Raw genomic sequence first — 20,354 nt, forward strand, 5'->3', positions numbered from 1 at the left:
AACAAAGGAAACATGTTAGTTGGTATACTAGAATTAGTAGAATCTCTGGCCTGGGTGTGGTGGCTCACACCTGTAATCCCAGCACTTTGGGAGGTTTAGGTGGGTGGGTCACCTGAGATCAGGAGTTTGAGACCAGCCTGGCCAACATGGTGAAACCATCGCTACTGAAAATACAAAAAGTAACTGGGTGTGGTGGCACACACCTGTAATCCCAACTACTGGGGAGGCTGAGGCAGGAGAATTGCTTGAACCCAGGAGGCGGAGGTTGCATTGAGCCAAGATTGCCCCCTGCACTCCAACCTGGGTGACAGAGACTCAATGTCAAAAAAAAAAAAAAAAATAGAATCTCCTTTTTTAACCTACCAATATATATAAAATTATCTAGAAGCCACCCCCCCTGTAACTATGGCAAGCTCATTTCATGAAAGAAACAGGTAAGTTATATTTCATTGTACCATGACTGGTTGAATAACTTTCAAAGTGTTTACCTGCTTAACTGCATATCAACAAGGAATGCAGAGATAAACTAAAAATTTGAAAATGAATCAGGTGAATTTTAGAATAGTTGAACTAGTAAGTCATTTGAAAGAATGCTGAAGTATCTTTTCTAAGTTTTGCACTGATCTTGCATGAATACTTTTACATTTAAACTGACATTACTTTCTTGTTGATTTAAAAAAAAGCAAAAAATTGCCGGGCCTGGTGGCTCACACCTGTAATCTCAACACTTTGGGATTGGAGATCCCAGGCGGGTGGATCACAAGGTCAGGAGTTCAAGCCAAAATGGTGAAACCCCCATTCTCTACTCAAAATAGAAAAATTAGCCGGGTGTGGTGGCATGCGCCTGTAATCCCAGCTACTCGGGAGGCTGAGGCAGGAGAATGGCTTGAACCCAGGAGGCAGAGGTTGCGGTGAGTCGAGGTCGTGCCACTGCACTCCAGCCTAAAGGATAGAGCAAGACTCCATCTCAAAACAATAATAAATTTGCTATGAGCAAACTGTTCCCAAACTGAGTTGGCAAAACTTCAAAGCGTTAGTTTATCAAAACAAGTTTTAATGAGAGTTGCATGTATAAAAAAGAAAATGGGGTGGGGACAGAAAAACGAAATATAAAGGCTCCCATCTGTACAAGTGTGCCTTAGCCTTGCAGGAAAAAAAAAGCAATAATTTTACCTTTGGAGACCACTTCAGAAAATGCTTCACATATGTCTTATTTAATCCTAATAGCCTTGTTAGGCTGGTGGTATCACTCCTATTTTACAGACAATTTAACAGCCTAAGGAAAGTTAAAAGATTGGTCCCAGCCTCCCACAAATGACTGGAGAGCTAAAACGCAAAGCCAAGTCTCATGAGTGACTGAAAGCCCAGAGCCTCCAAGCTGTCTGGAGATCTTGGGCCACCTCCGTTTTTTGAAACAACCAGTATTTTTTAAAAAGAAGAAGGCCAGGTGGGGTGCCTCACACCTGTAAATCACAGCACTTTGAGAGGCCGAGGCGGGTGGATCACTTGAGGCCAGAAGTTCAAGACCAGCGTGACCAACATGCTGAAAACCTGTCTCTACTGAAAATACAAAAATTAGCCGGGCATGGTGGTAGGCGCCTGTAATCCCAGCTACTCCGGAGGCTGAGGCAGGAGAATCGCTTGAACCCGGGAGGCGAGGCTGCAGTGAGCTGAGGTTATGCCATTGCACTCCAGTCTGGGTGATACAGCGAGACTCCATCTCAAAAAAATAAATTAAAAATTAAAAATAAAAAGAACAAGAAGTCTGGCGTGGTGGCTTACGCCTGTAATACCAGCACTTTGGGAGGACGAGGCAGGAGAGTCTCTTGAGCCCCGGAGTTAGAGACTAGCCTGCGCAACAAACACAGTGAGACCCTGTCTCTATTAAAAATAATAAAAAGAACGAGAAGAAACCACGCACACACAATTGCTGCAAGTGTTAAATATTTGCATTTAAGGAGTTAATTAATGCTTAAGGCATGAAAACAGTTCAATATGATCAGGCTATTCCAACGGAACTGCGTATTCTTAGTCCACCGCAACCTTTATGGTCCAGTGATCACCGAGTTGAATGTTATCTTTTAATTTGTGGATTTATCTCAGCAACTGCATGTATAATCTCTTGTGGAACGATCAAGTCTAAATTTCGTCCCTTGGTGAATGTGAGCGAATCCCGGGCACACACGGCCTCTGGTCGCCCCCAGCCGACACCAGGGGTCTTCCTGGAACTTGCGTCTGGAAACAACCCCCAAGGGAGCTGAGCCCGCGGACCAAGCCGCAACTGCCGCAAGGCGGGACCACACTAGCCTCGCTCGGGTATTCGCGAGCCCGAAACTCCATGGCAACAGCTTTTCTTCGCAGCTGAGGCTTACGTCCCGTCGCCCCGGCCAGACCACGCCATGGGAGCGTGCTGAGTAACTCCCACTTGCCGGGGAGAGGCCTGGGCTGTGGGCCATTCCCTCTTCTTCAGAATTCTCATTATTTTTAGTCATCGGGTCAAGCGGACACACGAATGTGTTTCCAGACTTTCCGAACAATGGAGATAAAAAGGCACAGCAATCACACAGCCCCCTGGGACAGACGCCCAGGGAGCCTCCGAAAGAAACCGTGCACTGCCCAAGGGCTCCCAGTGGGCAGCAAGCCAGGGTGAGACCCGGGCTGCACGCGCGGCGCCGCGGAAAGCGCTCGCGGGGACATCCGCCTGGCGCCCAGCAGCCGACAGCGCGCACAGTTGCGAGCCCTGAGCCCCGCTTCGCCCGGCGCGCCCCGCCCAGCCCGCTGCACAACACACCCTGCCCTGCCCGGCATGCCCCGCCCAGCCCTCGGCACGACACGCCCCGCTCTGCCCGGCACGCCCCTCCCAGCCCCCCGGCACGACAAGCCCCTCCCTGCCCGGCACGCCCCGCCCAGTCCCCCGGCACGACTCTCCCCGCCCTACCCGGCACGCCCCGCCCAGTGACCGGCACAGCCTGCCCCGCCCCGCCTGGCACGCCCTGATTAGCGCCGGGCACTACACGCACCGCCCCGCCCGGCACTCCCCGCCCAGCACTCCCCGCCCAGCGCCCGGCACTCCCTGCTTCGCCCACGACACGCCCCTCCCCGCCCGGCAAGCTGTGCCCGGCGCCAAGGCCCCGCCTCCCTGGCCCGGGCCCCGCCTCCTTGGCAAGGGGAGTGACGCTTTCACCTTAGCAACCAGCGCGGCTCCCACCATGGCTGAAGAAGAGGAAACCGCTGCTCCCACGGAGAAAGTTATCCGGACCCAGAGGGTATTTATAAACCTGTTGGACTCCTACAGCAGCGGAAACATCGGGAAGGTGAGCGGCGGCGGCGGCCCAGAGCCTCACGCCAGCTCTCAGCTCCCAGCTCTCGGCCCCCGGTCCGCAAACCCAGCGAGGGTCTGCGCGCCAAGGCGCTGTCGGGGCCTTTCTTCAGGGAGGGTCCCGCGTCCTGGGCACCACCAATGCCCCCTGGACCCCAGTTCGCACCCAGGCTGGACAAGGAATTCTACTTGGAAGCCCAGGTGTCTGGAGATCACTGGTCCATCCCCTGTTCCTCTTTTTAATGAGGGGAAACTGAGGCTAAGAGGAGGAAGGGACTTGCCCAAGATCACATAGAGTTGAGGCCAGAACCTGGACGGAGACTCCAGGTCTCTGGCCTCCTACTAGGTTCTCTTTCTACCCTTCCATCGATTTTGAAGCGGGCAGCTAAATGAGAAAATAAATCTTTTTTTTTTTTTTGAGACGGAGTCTTGCTCTGTCGCCCGGGCTGGAGTGCAGTGGCGCGATCTCGGCTCACTGCAAGCTCCGCCTGCCGGGTTTACGCCATTCTCCTGCCTCAGCCTCCGAGTAGCTGGGACTACAGGCGCCCGACACCGCGCCCAGCTAATTTTTTGTATTTTTAGTAGAGACGAGGTTTCACTGTTAGCCAGGATGGTCTGGATCGATCTCCTGACCTCGTGATCCACCCGTCTCGGCCTCCCAAAGTGCAGGGATTACAGGCGTGAGTAAATCAAATTTTTATATTGCCCATGAAGCGTTTTTCATTCATCCATCTCTTCAATATATGGTTTTTGAGCATCTATTATGGACCAGACACTGTTTGGGTCCCTGAGTTCCATTAAGTTTCCTCACCTTTCTCTGTCTTTATCCCTGGAAAATGAAGATATTCAGAAAAAGGGCTCTAGGGCCCTTCATGCTAATATGATCAGTTGTCAAAAGAAAGCCATGATTTTATCATTCCCCGTGGAGAGGACCCGTCCATCTTAATTCTGTCCTCTAGAGCTACAGAGAAATCTAATCTCACCCTGGACAGACTTCTCTGAGGCTAATGACTGCACTTTCAAACAGGACAAATCTGCTTAAAATAGGATGAGGCTACAGTACGTACAATCTGTATTAGTTTTCTAGGGCTGTGGTAACCAATTGCCACAAACTGGATGACCTTATAAAACAGAATTTATTCTCTCGCAGTTCTTGAGGGCGGAAGTCCAAGATCAAGGTGTCAGCAGGGTTGGTTTCTACTGGAAGCTCCAGGGGAAGAACTGTTGCTTGCCCCTCTCCTAGCTTCTGGTAGTTGCCAATAATTCTTGGCACCCCTTGGCAGTAGACTCCAATCTCTGCTACCTTCTTCACATGGTGTTCTCTCCCCTATGTCTCTGTGTGGAAACTTCCCTTTTCTTATAAGGACACCGGTTGTTGGATTAGGACTCACCCTATCCAATATGGCTTCATTTTAACTTGATTACATCTGCAAAGACCCTATTTCCAAATAAGGCCACACTCACAGGTTCTAAGAGGACAGGAATTTGGTGGGGGTAGATGCTAGTCAACCCAGTGTACCATCTAAAATGCATCCATCAAAAAACAGAGATTTAGGGTGGGGCGCGGTATGATACTAGCACTTTGGGAGGCCGAGGTGGGTGGATCACCTGAGGTCAGGAGTTCGAGACCAGCCTGGCCAACATAGTGAAACCCTGTCTCTACTAAAAATACAAAAATTAACCGGGCGTGGTGGCAGGCGCCTATAATCCCAGCTGCTCTGGAGGCTGAGGCAGGAAAATCACTTGAACCCAGGGGGTGGAGGTTGCAGTGAGCCGAGATTGCACCACTTTGCTCCAGCCTGGGCAACAGAGTGAAACTCCATCTCAAAAACACACACACACACACACACACACACACACACACACACACACACACACAAAACAAAAACCAGAGATTAAGGCATGTAATTATACAAGATAAACAATATACATGTATATTACATATGACCTATATCTACCAGAAGGGACTCTAAACACATGATACATCTTCCAAATTATCAGAAAAGGTAGGAAAGAAGAAGCAAAGACACAAACAAAACTGTAACAAAATATTTTTAAAGAAAGGAAGCATTACCAAACAGGTGTAGTATAATCTTATTTGTGTTTTTCCAAAAAAATACAGACATAGAGAAGATAGATGATTTATCTGTACACAGAAAATGTCCCTGAGGTCAGGAGTTCAAGACCAGCTTGACCAACATGATGAAACCCTGTCTCTACCAAAAATACAAAAGTTAGCTGGGCGTGGTGGCAGGCGCCTGTAATCTCAGCTACTCAGGAGGCTGAGGCAGGAGAATCGCTTGAACCCGGGAGGCGCAGGTTGCAGTGAACCAAGATCGCGCCACTGCACTCCAGGCTGGGCGACAGAGTGAAACTCCATCTAGAAAAAAAAAAGGTGACATTTAATCTAACATACACAGGATGAGGCTCAAGCCAGAGAAAATAGTTCTCAGAGGGCACAGCAAAGGCACAGGTTCCAAAGTAGGAATAGGGTTGGCGGCTTTTGTTTGCACAGTGGCTAGGGGGCAGTGCACCAGGGCTTCCTGGGCCCACTTCTTCATTAGGTGCAGCAAGTACCATGCCCAGGGTCCATGAGACTTTTAGGGACCCACAAAAAGTGTGCTAATGTCTTTTAAAATCAGAAGGAAACAAATGAAATCTTAGAGTCAATGAATGTGTTTGTCTTTATAGCATGCAATTGAGAAATATAATGTTTAATTTTTTTTTTAATGGAGGAAGGGCCCAGGGAGCCCAGAAGTGGCCCTACTCAGCTCCTAAGCGGGGATGCACTCATGGTCTGTGCTCCATAGAAATTTATTACATAGATTAGTGGAGCAGAGGCCAGCACAGAGGGCCAGGTCATGGATGGCCTTGGCCAGGAGTTTCGTTTATACTCTAAATTCAGTGGGAAGCCTTGAACAACGCAGGGGTTAGGGGTTTTGTTTTTCAAAAAGATACAGATACAGGCCGGGAGCAGTGGCTCACGCCTGTAATCCCAGCAATTTGGGAGGCCAAGGCAAGCGGATCACTTGAGGCCAGGAGTTCGAGACCAGCCTGGCCAACATGGCAAAATCCCATCTCTACTAAAAATACAAAAATTAGCCAGGTGTGGTGGCTTGCGCCTGTAATCCCAGCTACTCCAGAGGCCGAGGCAGGAGAATCACTTGAACCTGGGAGACAAGAGTTTGCAGTGAGCCGAGATCGCACCACTGCACTCCAGCCTGGGCAACAGAGGAAAAATCTGCCTTAAAAAAAAAAAAAAAAATACAGATATAGAGAAGACAGTTGAAACTCTGCACATAACTCTTACTTATTTATGTATGTTTAGAGACATGGATCTCATTAACGTCGCCCAGGCTGGACTCGAGCTCCTGGGCTCAAGTGATCTTCCCACCTCAGTGTCCTAAGTAGCTGGGACTGTAGGCTGTGTATAACTTTTGACTCCCCAGAACTAAACTACTAATAACCTATTGTTAACAGGAACCCTTACCAATAACATAAACAGTCAACACATATTTTGTACACATAAAATATACTGCGTTCTTACAATAAAGTAAGCTAGAGGAAAGAAGATGTTTATAAGAAAATCATAAAGAAGACAAATATATTTACTATTCATTAAACAGAAGTGGGTTGTCCTAAAGGTCTTCATCCTCTTTGTGTTCATGTTACATAGGCTGAGGCAGAGGATGAAGAGGAGGGGCTGGTCTCAGGGGTGGCAGAGGTGGAAGAAAATAAGTGGATAAGTGGACCTACAAAGTTCAAACCTGTGTTGTTCAAGGGTCACCTGTATAAAAAAGAGAGGTGACATGAACATGATTGAGATTAGGAATGAAGGAGAATCTAGGCGTGGTGGCACACACCTACCTTCCCAGCTGCTCAAGAGGCAGAACGGGGAGGATTGCTTGAGCCCAGTTCGAGGCTGCAGTGAGCTATAATCGCATCACTGCATTCCAGCCTGGGAGGTATACATAGGGCAGAGTAAAACCTTGTCTCCAGAAAAAAAAAAAAAAAAAAAAAAAAAAAAAAGAATGAGGGAAGGGAGTTTATCTCCTTCCTTAATCCCCTTTTGATTTTGAATTTTTTTTTTTTTTTTTTTTTTTTTTTTTTTGAGACGAAGTCTTGCTCTGTCACCAGGCTGGAGTACAGTAGCATGATCTTGGCTCACTGCAACTTCCGCCTCCTGGGTTCAGGTGATTCTCCTGCCTCAGCCTCCCGAGTAGCTGGGATTACAGGCACCTGCCACCACACCCAGCTAATTTTTGTATTTTTAGTAGAAACGGAGTTTCACCATGTTGGCCAGGATGGTCTCGATCTCCTGACCTTGTGATCTGCCTGCCTTGGCCTCCCAAAGGTCTTGATTATTTTTTATAACAATATTTTTGTAATGAAACTTCTTTTAGTATACAGAGATCTTTTTCTAGCAATCCTCCTGCTTTGGTCTCCCAAAGTGCTGGGATTACAGGCATGAGCCACCATGCTCTGTCCAGAGATCTTTTTGAAAAACTTTCCAATAACAGAATTTTCTAGTTGGTCCTTAATTAATCAGGGCCTTTCTCAAATTCCAGGTAATTACTGATCATCTGCTCCAAGAAACATGGGAGTGGGAATATGAGGAATATAAGAGAAATGGAAGCTGTGTCTCGTCGTTAGGCTTACAACCCAGTTGGGCAATGCCACCCCAGCCCCATCTCTTTTTGCTGGGCATCAATTTCCTCAACTGTGAAAGAGGATAATAAAATTGACTATGTATGTTTGAGAGATAAATGAAATGAAAACATACATAATTTACTTGGGAGAAATACATTCCAATAGGAGGTTGAAGCTGGCAATCTTGCATGCTAACCTGGACTGTTTTCTATCAAAATAAATGAGGTGGGACTTTCTGTGTATTTGGTTTTATTATATCTTTATTCCCAAGGTATGGTAATGTCATGATTATTTATATATGCTTAATAGATAAATTAAAATAAAATGATTGTTGACATATGTAAGTAAGTATTGACATATAAACGAATGAAACTGTTAATCACCACAGAAGCCACTTCTAAGGATAGCTTTTGGAAAGCAAGAAGAGAAACTTCGCCAACTTCTTTCTATTTCATTATTCAATACTGTAGCCACTGGCCACATGTAGCCATTGAACACTTAAATGTGGTTAGTCCACACTAGCCTGGGCAACAACAGCAATACCCCATTTCTACAAAAATAAATATAAAAATAAAAAATTAGCCAGGCGTGGTGGCACACACCTATAGTCCCAGCTACTCAGGAGGCCGAGGCAGGAGGATTGGTTGAGGCCAGGAGTTTGAGGCTGCAGTGAGCTATGCTCACACCACTGCACTCCAGCCTGAGCAACAGAACGAGACTCTGTCTCAAAAAAAGAAATGTGGCTAGTCCAAATGGAGATGTACTTTCAGTGTAAAATGCAGGTTGAATTTCAAATAAAAAAGTAAAATATCTCAATAATTTTTATATTGATTACATATTAAGTTGATAATATTTTGGATATATTGCATTAAATACCACAGCATTTAATTTTTTTTTTTTTTAGGCGGAGTCTTGCTCTGTTGCCCAGGCTGGAGTGCAATGGCACAATCTCGGCTCACTGCAACTTCCACCTCCCAGGTTCAAGCAATTCTCCTGTCTCAGCCTCCCGAGTAGTGGGGACTACAGGTGTGCACCGCCATGCCCAGCTAATTTTTGTATTTTTAGTAGAGACGAGGTTTCACCATGTTGGCCAGGCTGGTGTCGAGCTCCTGACCTCAAGTGATCCACCTGCCTCAGCCTCCCAAAGTGCTGGGATTACCGGTATGAGCCACTGCGCCTGACCTCACAACATTTAAATTAATTTTACCCTTTGTTTTCACTTTTTAAAATGTTGCTACTAGAAAATTTAAAACTACATAAGTGCCTGTAGTCCCAGCTATTCAGGAGGCTGAGGCAGGAGGACCCCAGGAGTTTAAACCAGCCTAGGCAACATAGCAAGACCACATCTTTAAAAATAAATAAAATAAAATAACCTATGTGGCTCCTATTACATTTCTATATTTCTGTTGGACAACACAAACATCATCACTGTGACCCAGCTCTGCCTGCTGCTAGAGGAGTGCAGTATCTGGAAACAAGTTAATTAAGCTCTCTGACCCTGAGTTCCTGATCTGTAAAACGGGGAATTATAACAGTACCCACTCCTCCAGGAATTCAATCAACTGAAATGAGATGACAGTGTGCAAAGCATTTGCTTTGCCTTGGTGGCACCCAGCAAGCACTCGGGAAAGGTAAGTTTCTAGAATCATCATTCACTGGCCCCCTGATTCTAATTTGCTCTTATCGTTTGGGAAATTTCTGTTTGCTTGCAGTTTCTATCTAACTGTGTAGTTGGGGCTTCGCTTGAAGAAATTACAGAGGAAGAGGAAGAGGAAGATGAAAATAAGTCAGCTATGCTGGAAGCTTCCTCAACCAAAGTGAAGGAAGGCACATTCCAGATTGTGGGCACGCTGTCCAAGCCTGAGAGCCCGCGGCCTGACTTTGCGGTGGAGACGTACTCTGTAAGTCCCAGAAGCTCTGGCCAGGAGTAGGCAGAGGAAAGAGTCACCTTCCACTCCAACGCCTTGACAACTTGTTTTACTGTTTGCCTCCCCTCCCCTCTCTTCCGCAGACATGGCCAGGTTGAGGGAATGGCTTTCTCCTGTGATGGAGATTTACCTCGTAGACCCTGCTTTCAATTTTGGGCCAAAGCAAAGAGTTTAAATTAGATAGTGTTGGAAAGGATGGATCTAATTTGGACTTTCAGACTCATACAATTCTCCTCTCCAGCATATTCTGCCCTGTGTTATCCAAGGCGAGTCTGTGCCATGATGGGTGCCGTCTGTGAAGGAGAAATAGCCCAGGTGCAGTGGCTTACGCCTGTAATCCCAGCACTTTGGGAAGCTGAGGAGGGAGGATCACTTAAGGCCAGGGATTCGAGACCAGCTTGGGCAAGATAGCAAGATCCTGTCTCTGTTTTATATTTATGAAAATAATTTTTTAAGAGAAACATCCTTTGGTAATGCACCACTCAGGAATAATATACCGTTGCTGTCTCCAGAAACAGTGCTGTCTCCACGTGACAAATTCAACACAGTCCTAGTCCTGAGACATTTAAATGTCTGAGAAGAAGTGGCCCTCTTCTTCTCCCGGGCCAACTCCTCCCTTACCCTGCCTGCTACTTTCTGGAGCCTACCATACAGCTTTCCACATGCTGTACCCTGGAGCGGCCTTCTCTCTTTTTTTTTTTATTCATCCTTCAAGACTTGTGTCACTTCCTCCAGGAAGCCGTTCATGATTCCTACTTCTCCCTCACTCCCAGTTTGGATTCTGAGCTCTTTTCTGAGCTCCCATATCATCCTTTGCCTGCCTAGATCATAATGCTTTTCACACTTGTTGTTATCACCTGTCTACCGTGGGGGTCCATGGACACTGACTGTCAGCTCCTTGAGGGTGGAGACCGTGACTTGTTTATCCCCGTGTTTATCCATGTATCTGTGGCACCTAACACAGCCACTGCCACAAAGTGGCCTCAATAAACACTTGTGGAATGGACAAATGCATCCCCTCCAGACATCTTTGGGACCTTCCCGTTCACCCCCTTCCCCTGTCTTCTGGGTATTCTTTCCCATTCACCTCCCTTCTCTCTCTTCTTGCCACTGGCTTCTTCCTCTCTACCTACACATATGCTCAAATCATTCCTACTGTAAAAAACACTTAACTTGGCCTCCCTGCTGCCACCAGCGTCTTTGTCTGCCCCGGCCCCTGCCACTGAACTTCAGGAGACCAGCCGCATTTGCAGGCCTCACCCCTTCACCCCCGCCATTCACTGGTCCATCCAATGCTGGCCGGCCCTGCCCACAACCCTTCACAGGAGGTGCCCTGGCCAAGATCACCAGCAGTCCCCTGACTCCTGAGGGCTTAGCTCACCTGGCTTCACAGCAGCAGCCTGGCTTCCCGAGAGAAACTCGCCTTCCCTTCTTGTGCCTCGGCTCTGCACTGACTAAGCGCCCAAGCCCTCCTTCCCAGCTTCTTTCTCTGGCTCCTTTTCCTCTTTTAACCCTTTAAATGCGGTTTTCCCCAGAGCTCACTCCCTTCCTACAACAGGTGACCTTCCTAAATCTTATCCGGCCCTATAGCTTCAGCTCCCCATATAGCCAGTGCTTTTCTTGCCTGTCTGCAGCTTCCAAGTCCAGCTGCCTCCTAGACCAGTCCCCGGTTGTCCTGCAGGCATTGCTAAATCAACATATCCAAAATCATATTTATTAGACCCCCCTACAAAAACACTCTTTTTTTTTTTTTTTTTTGAGATGGAGTCTCACTCTGTTGCCCAGCCTGGAGTGCAGTGGCGCGATCTCGGCTTACTGCAACCTTCGCCTCCTGGGTTCAAGCGATTCTCCTGCCTCGGCCTCCCGAGTAGCTGGGACTACAGACACGTGCCACCACACCCAGCTAATTTTTTGTATTTTTAGTAGAGACATGGTTTCACTATGTTGTCCAGGCTGGTCTTGAACTTCTGATCTTAGGTGATCTGCCCGCCTTGGCCTCCCAAAGTGCTGAGATTACAGGAATGAGCCACCACACCCAGCCCAAAACTACTCTTTGTATGACTTTGTACTACTGATTTTTATTAAAGACTTTGCTATCTCTATGAATTGGGGCTGTGTTGGACCGCATGTAATAGAAAACAGAGGTGACCCAAACTGGCTTAATAAATAAGGAAATTCATCAGCTTATGTAGCTAGTGGACCAGAAGTGGAACTGGCTTCAGAGCTGATCCACAGGCTCCAGCTCCTCTTCCTGCCCCTTCCTGGGCTCTGCCCTCCTTGAGGGATGACTTTATCTTCAGGCTGGCAGTAAGGCTGCAACAGTCCAGGGCCTTAGTTCATACACAGTGACACTCTGACAAAGCAAAATTCCAGAAGGTCTCGGAGAAAGGAGGATGGACATTGCCAGCAGTCCCTGGCAACCATCTCTTTGAGTCCCACTGTCGTGAGTGGAGTCATTTTCCCTTTCCTGAGCCAGTCACTTATGCTTAGATCAATTAGGCTCATCCTTCAAGCCAGAAGAGGGAGTTAATTTCCCGCAGGCAGAGGAGTATCTGAAGCAAAATTGGGGTTCTGTTGGAGAAAAGGAAGAGGAAATGGAAGTTTGTAGACAACCAATAGTGTCTTTTATCTCATTCATTATGCACTCGCCTTCCATCAAAGCTAAAAACCTCAGAGAGCTGTGGGCTCTTCGCTTGCCCTTGACTCCTGAATCCTATTGGTCATGGGGTCCTCAGCACACCTCTCTGTCAGGTGTCCAGTCAGCCCCTCCTTTCCGTTCTCATAGCCATGTGCCTTAGTTCTGATCTCCAGCATCTCCCACTACTCACCCGAATTTGATTCTGCGAATGTTTCCTGTGCACCCTGATGATCCACAGAAGAACGTGGAGCTCAAGGCTTGGCAGGGACTCTGTGACAGTAAATGTGGGGACAGAGGTGTGTACAGAGCATCACCCAAGGCTCTCTGAAAGGGGCACCTAAGGAGTTCTTAGTCTTATCTAGAGAGACAGACAAATGAAGCTTCAAATCCCTCCCTGCCAAACAGATCGGAGCCTCCTATGCTCTGATCTTGAGATCCTGGAGCCTCCATTAGCACAAAGTCCTGCAGATGGCCCTCCCTTGGAAGGTTGGGATCTACTGGAGATGGTGGGGCTGAGGCTGGTCTTCCGTGGTTGAGTGGAGCTTGCAAGACAAGTAAGGGAGGAAGGAAACACCATGCAAGGGGGAATGCCTGGGAAAATATATGGTGCACTGTGGCAGAGAAAGAGCATGGGTTATGGGGAGCTACCGGGAAGACACAAAGGTAGCAGAAAAGGTGAGGGAGAGTGCTCGCTTCAGCGGCACATATGCTGAAATTGGAATGATATAGAGAAGACCAGCAAAAAATGAATAAAAGGTGAGGGAGACGTGAGAATGGAAACCGTTAGCCTGGTTCAGGTTATGAAAGGTGCCTCTACCTGGCTCAACAATCCACCTGCTATTCCCTGAGCATTCTGGGCTCTGCCAGGTGAGCTTGTATTCATCCTTCCAGCCCAACTCAAATATCTTCTCCTATGAGACAAAATGATGTCTTTCTCTTAGTCCATTGAACCTCAAATGTACCTCTATGACAGCCCTTTCCACATTTGGGGCTTCTGTGTCTGGCTGTACAGGTTGCACACTGTACAAGAGTGCCTGGCTAAGGGCGTGAGTAGGGGCTGAAGAGCAGCCTGTTATGTTGGCTGTCCTGGGCCCCAGAGTTTAGCCCTTCTTACAATTTTTTCACCAAGCGGTTACCTTTTTTCTCATTTGTACAACGGCTTCATATGTGCTTGGTCGGCCCCTTGTCTACATTAGACCATAATTATTTGGTATAAATCTTCTCAAGAAAGTGCATACACACATGCATGCGCGCGCGCACACACACACACACACACACACACACACACACACAATGCTTCTTAGTATCAGCAGCTATATATTATTCATTTTTGCCTCTATTACTACAGTCAAAAGCAGGGCCCACAAATGTTTGTTGGGTGAACGAATGAATGCACAAAAATGGTCACTCCACATCGGGTCAGGATAACCATTCTCCTGAAAATGTGGCTGTTTCATCTTAAATAGAGCCAACCATAATTCGACACGTGTGCATGTTTTTCTATGGACACCACTCCCACCTGCTTTTACAAGCTGGAAACATAGATGCTGTATCTTCTTTCTCTTGGGCCACATGTAGAATACACATCTTTGAGTCCTCATATTCTCCCGGTGTTTTCTTCTTTTCTTTCATGTGTCATTTCTGGATCTTGATCCATCCTAGGTGTACTGGGAAGGTAGTTTCCTTTCCCACTGTCATGCTATTGGTAAAGTAAAAATCAATGTTTGGATCAAAATTGTCAGTGGCTTCCCTCTTGCATATTCAGCCGAGAGAAGGAAGTGAATGGCTGGTGGTATGGGTGGAGTTGTTTCTCCCCCACCCCCAAGAGATATATTGAAATCCTAACCCCCAATATTTCTGAATATGGCCATATTTGGAGATAGGGTGTTTGCAGAGGAAATCCAATTAAATGGAGGTCATCAGCCAGGCGCAGTAGCTCACGCCTGTAATCCCAGTACTTTGGGAGGCCGAGCAGGCGAATCACCTGAGGTCAGGAGTTCAAGACCAACCTGGCCAACATTGTGAAACCCCGTCTGTACTAAAAATACAAAAATAGTGGGTGCCTGTAATCCCAGCTACTCGGGAGGCTGAGGCAGGGAGAATTGCTTGAATCCGGGAGGTGGAGGTTGCAGTGAGCTGAGATTGTGCCACTGCACTCCAGCCTGGGCAACAGAGCGAGACTCTGTCTTAAATAAATAAATAAATAAATAAATAAATAAATAAATAAATAAATGGAGGTCATTAAAGTGGGCTTATCATCCAGTATGACCAGTGAGCTTATAAAAAGGGGAAATTTAGACGCAGACGGCACACAGGTAGAACACCATGTGAATATCAAGGTGGAGATCAGGGTGATGCATATACAAGACGAGGAATAGATTGCCAGCAAACAAGCAGAAGCTAGGGGAGAGGCACGGAACTGACTCTCCCTCTCAGCCCTTCGATGGAACCAACCCTATAACACCTTGATCCTGGGTTTTTAGCTTCCAGAACAGTGAGACTTTGGTTGTTCAAGCCATGCAGTTTGTGGCGGTTTGTTACAACAGCCCTAGAAAACTAATGCAGATTCATGCAAAAGAATCTAGGGAACAGGGCTGGAGAAACTAGCAACCTAGTGCATGCTGTTGAATTTAACAAGGATGTACTAACCTTGCCAAGGCAGAACTGTCATTTCCTAAGGAAAGGCATCAACTTCCCTTTGTTCTTCAATAAAGGAAGAGACTCAGCTTGGTCTAAAAGGTTCTACTTTAATACAGTTGGTCAAGGAACTGTGGAAAATAGCTGATGTTCAGGACAATGGGAATAACAACTAATGCAAATCTTGGTTTGGAAATGCGGGGTCCTTTTATGGTTCTCTTAATGCACTCAAGGTATTGTACTATTGGGAAGTGTACTGGTATTCATGCAGCAAGGATTGACTAGTTAAAACACAATGATCAACAGCTGGCACCATGACTCACGCCTGTAATGCTAACTTTTTGGGAGGCCAAGGTGGGCAGATCACCAGAGGTCAAGAGTTCGAGACCAGCCTGGCCAACATGGTGAAACCCCATCTATATAAAAAAGAAAAAAAAAAGCCAGGCATGGTGGTGTGTGCCTGTAGTCCCAGCTACTTGGGAGGCTGAGGTATGAGAACCACTTGGACCTGGGAGGCGGAGGTTGCAGTGAGCTGAGATCACGCCACTGCACTCCAGCCTGGGCAACAGAGTGAAACTGTGTCTCAAATTAAAAAAAAAAAAAAAAAAAAAAAAAAGCACCAAAAATGATCAGCAAAGTTACTTCTATTTAATGTATAAACTTTACATTTTTAATCATTAAAAGTTTCTGTATTTTTAAAATATTCCCAGCTGTCAACTGTAATAAGGTACCTTACATCTAGAAAGAGAACAGATTAAATCCATCTTGAGAATTCTAAGACAATCCACATTCATCATTCATCAGCACTTCTGAGTGATTCGTGATATATAATTGCTCAAATAATCTTGCATAGAGTTTGAATTAGTTTTAAATGCCTCACTCATTTTCTTTCAGTGTGTTCTAATTCTTCCCTTCTGAATTGGAGTTTAAACAGCATGCAGAAATAGAACCTAAGATTATTATGCAATTTTTAAATCATCTGTTCCAAGCTGTTTTCATAAACTTCTTTGTTACTTGAAAACTACACACAGAAGAGAGTCGCAATTTCATTTTAAATAGAAATCCTCCTGCAAGTGTTTCCTGTGGGACTCCTCAGTGTAGCATATCTATTTTGAAAATTATCATTTCATTGAAATATTAAGGTTACCTTGTTAGCGTCTTGCTGCAAATGGCTGTCAATTTTCTTTTTCAGGCCATCTCTCGAGAAGACCTTCTCATGCGCCTGCTGGAGTGTGATGTTATCATTTATAACATCACTGAGAGCTCACAGCAAATGGAGGAAGCCATCTGGGCAGTCTCTGGTCAGTGAGGTGTACTCTTTTATCTCCAGGGATGCTATTGTAGTGCTGCTTACTTCACCTAATAGTCATCTAGGAACACTAGGCAAAGTAGGGCTATAGAAAAACTGGTCTGAGACTTACCTAAAGTATGAAATCCATGCTAATAATATGGATAGATACTTCTGAAGAATATAATATTTTTAATTATCAAAAAAATGAAGGCTGGCACAGTGGCTCATGCCTGTAATCCTAATACTTTGGGAGGCCGAGGTGGGAGGATTATTGAGCCCAGGAGTTCAAGACCAGCCTGGACAACGTGACAAGACCTCGTCTCTACAAAAATAATAAAATAAAATAAATATATGTTTTTAAAATGAAACATTACCCAGGCTGAAGAGCAGTGACCTGATCATAGCTCACTACAGCCTCGAACTCCTGGGCTCAAGAGATCCTCTTGCCTCAGCCTCCTGAGTAGCTTGCACTACAGGCTTGTGCCACCATACCCAGCTATTTTTTTTTTTTTTTTGGTAGAGATGGGGACTTGCTATGTTGTCCAGGCTGGTCTCAAACCCCTGGCCTCAAGCCATCCTCCAGCCTCAGCCTCCCAAAGCACTGGAGTTACAGACGTGAGCCACGATGCCTTGCCAAAACATTTAACTTTTAAAATGCAACCTGATTCATTCCATAGGTACTGCTTAAGGAGGTGGGGTTGAATATATGGGGCAGATACAAAGACAGATAAGAAAAGGTACCCCAAGGCACAATCATCACACAAGAGACAAGGCACCCAAGAGAAACTTTAACTCAACAAAGGAGGGTGTGCTTACAAGAAAGTTATGTATAAGAGCCACGTGACTTTGAGAGGGGAGGAATTATTTCTAACTCTAAATATCTGATTCAATTGAACAAATGTTCCCTGATGCCAAAGGTCAGGGAAGGCTTGTAGAGAATGCTTGTATTTTGAAAGTGCTTTGAAAAATGTAATGAATTCTAAGGACCTCAAGTCTAAGAGAATGAAGTGGTGTTTAGCAAGGTGGTGCTTTTGTGATTCATCTCCTCCAAAGCAACCTCATTTTTTTTTTTGAGACAAGATCTTGCTCTGTCATCTTGCTTTGAAAAATGTAATGAACTGTAAGGACCTCAAGTCTAAGAGAACGAAGTGGTGTTGAGCAAGATGGTGCTTTTGTGTTTCATGTTCCCCCAAAGCAACCTCGTTTTTTTTTTTTTTTTTTTTTTTGAGACAAGATCTTGCTCTGTCACCCAGGCTGGAGTGCAGTGGCACTGTCTCAGCTCACTGCAATCTCCACCTCCCGGGTTCAAGTGATTCTCCTGCCTCAGCCTCCCAAGTAGCTGGGATTACAGGTGTGTGCCACCATGCCCAGCTAATTTTTGTATTTTTAGTAGAGACGGGGTTTCGCCACGTTGTCCGGGTTGGTCTTAAACTCCTGACCTCAAGCGATCTGCCCGCCTTGGCCTCCCAAAGTGCTGGGATTACAGGAGTGAGCCACTGCGCCCAGCCAAGCAACCTCATTTAATACATCAAAATGGCTCCATAGATGCCTCTTGATTGTGAATTTCAGACATTAACCACTGACTTCCTGCTGTCACAGACGGGCATTGGCCTTTCTTAGGACCACCCTCTCCCCCTCAAGGAAACATAACCTTTTCTCAAGCTTTGACACTGCATTTCCTTTCATGAGCTTTAAAATGTAGAGTGTCTTACTGCTTCCTTCTAATAAAGAGGTTCAAATAATCAAGAAAATTTTACTTTTCTATTTAGAGGAAAACTTTTAGCTGAATTACTTCGTTTTTGAGATATAGAGTGTTTGTGTCTGCAAGAAAATATAGTCAGAGATCCTTCAATCTGTCACTAGAGTCACCTGGGGGGTATGGGGTTGGTAGGGCATGAGGTTGGTAAGGGATGGGGACTTTTTCATTTTACCTACTGTACATTCTTGGATTTTGTTTTTCTTGCAATGGATATGTATTCCTTTCTTTCTTTTTTTTTTTTAAGGATAGGGTCTTGCTCTGTCACCCAGGCTGGAGTGCAGTAGTATATCATAGCTTACTATAGCCTCAAACTCCTGGCCTCAAGCAATCCTCCTGCCTCAGCCTCCTGAGTAGCTAGAATTACAGGTGTGCATCCAGCTATTTTTTAAAAATTTTTTGTAGAGACGAAGTCTAGCTATGTTGCCCAGGGTGGTCTCCAGCTTCTGGCCTCAAGCAATCCTTGTCCCCCAACAGGGCTGGGATTACAGGCATGAACCACCATACCCAGCTATGTATTATTTTTAATAATGTTTTATTAAATTATTTTTAAATGTCTTAGAATTCTCCTACCTTGCCTTTTGCAAATACTATGGAAGGAAGGCAAGATGACAGAAGAGAAAGGAATACATTATTAGAAAGGAGAGAAAATATCTGCATATAGATGAAGGGTGTGTTCAAAGGGGAATAAGCAGATCATTCTAGACCTATTATAAATATCATAAATAAAAAAGGATAACCCAGTTAGAGGACCTCAAAGTGTGCCAAGTATTCACAAAATAGGCCAAACTGAAGCTCAGCAGAGCAGAAAGGTTAAAAGAGCAAAATTAAATTGAAGAGAAAATTTTTGTTATTTAAAAATGGAAACAAAAGTACACTTAAAGTTTGGAATAATACGTGATCATAGTGTTCTTAGACTTAATTCAATAACAATTTCTTGTTTTAGGGTAGAAATCCATACATTTATTAGATCCAGGATATCAGCATTTCATTTTGTTGCTTGTTTAGGGAATCACCTCATGATACTAAAATCATACCATGGCAGCTGCATTACTTAGCCCCTCTGACAGTTTAGTTAGACCTCACTTTGCAGCTTTGATATGTTTCTTTTTTTTTTTTTTTTTTTTTTTTTTGAGATGGAGCCTCGCTCTGTCGCCCAGGCTGGAGTGCAGTGGCGCGATCTCGGCTCACTGCAAGCTCCGCCTCCCAGGTTCACGCCATTCTCCTGCCTCAGCCTCCCAAGTAGCTGGGACTACAGACGCCCACCACCACACCTGGCTAATTTTTTATATTTTTAGTAGAGACAGGGTTTCACTGTGTTATCCAGGATGGTCTTGATCTCCTGTCCTCGTGATCCACCCGCCTCGGCCTCCCAAAGTGCTGGGATTACAGGTGTGAGCCACCGTGCCCGGCCAATATGTTTCTTGAAAATTACACATCATGAAGAATATATTAATGGAATCCCTTAGCCAAATACATTCAAGGAGATTCAATGCTTAAATGTGTAGAGAACCTTTTTGCAAAGCAGCAAACCCTTTGGAAGTAAAATGCTCACCTTTCTCTCCACCTCTATCCTAAATATGAATCCCTACAAGTTGTTGATTACCAAACGTTTCTGCCTCATCAGTGCTCTCCACTACAGCCCACAGCCCACAGCCCCAGGGGTGGAGTGGAAAGGGTGGGCACACCCCGAACTACTTCCTTCCACGATGGCTTTCACTGAACAGGGTTGCCTTATGGGAACTCCTAAGAGGCCCTTACCTTCTGATGTGGGGCCTCCGCTGCCCCATCCCCAGCCTGCTCCCTTTTCTGGGCAGCTGGCTAGGTGGCATGGTGGGTACAGCATGGGCCTGGCAGCCAGACAGCCTGGATTGGACTCTCTGCCCCATCACTTCCCTCTATGATCCTGGGCAAACTGTGCCTCGTAACCCAGATTACATCTCAGTTGCATCTGTAACCCAGAATACCTATTACATCTCTAGGTTGCATCTGTAACCCAGAATACCTATCTCATAGTGGGGGGAATTCAGCAAAGCCTGTGAGTTGTTCTAATAAGGATCCTATGATCCTTACTGTCACCAGCCCTCCCAAAAAGTAAAAACACATAGCCAGAGGCCAGAAAACAGAAAGGGGCC

At 45.9% G+C, this 20,354-nt stretch overlaps 1 protein-coding gene across 4 annotated transcripts in view; it reads left to right on the top strand.

Moving 5' to 3' along the window:
- Positions 1-2,331: 2,331 nt before the first annotated feature.
- Positions 2,332-20,354, top strand: part of AK7 (adenylate kinase 7) — a 98,637-nt gene continuing 80,614 nt past the window's right edge. Inside the window, exons 1-3 of one of the 4 annotated variants that reach the window (XM_054447400.2) lie at positions 2,332-3,314; positions 9,682-9,870; positions 16,365-16,473. In XM_054447400.2, coding sequence (XP_054303375.1) covers positions 3,210-3,314; positions 9,682-9,870; positions 16,365-16,473 — 403 coding nt within the window. In that variant the 5' untranslated portion in view covers positions 2,332-3,209. The remainder of the gene's footprint in view (positions 3,315-9,681; positions 9,871-16,364; positions 16,474-20,354) is intronic. The other 3 variants (XM_054447399.2, XM_054447402.2, XM_054447401.2) reach the window with 3 other exon arrangements.

This window comes from Pongo pygmaeus, chromosome 15 (genome assembly GCF_028885625.2).
Source record: "Pongo pygmaeus isolate AG05252 chromosome 15, NHGRI_mPonPyg2-v2.0_pri, whole genome shotgun sequence".
NCBI classification, from domain to species: domain Eukaryota; kingdom Metazoa; phylum Chordata; class Mammalia; order Primates; family Hominidae; genus Pongo; species Pongo pygmaeus.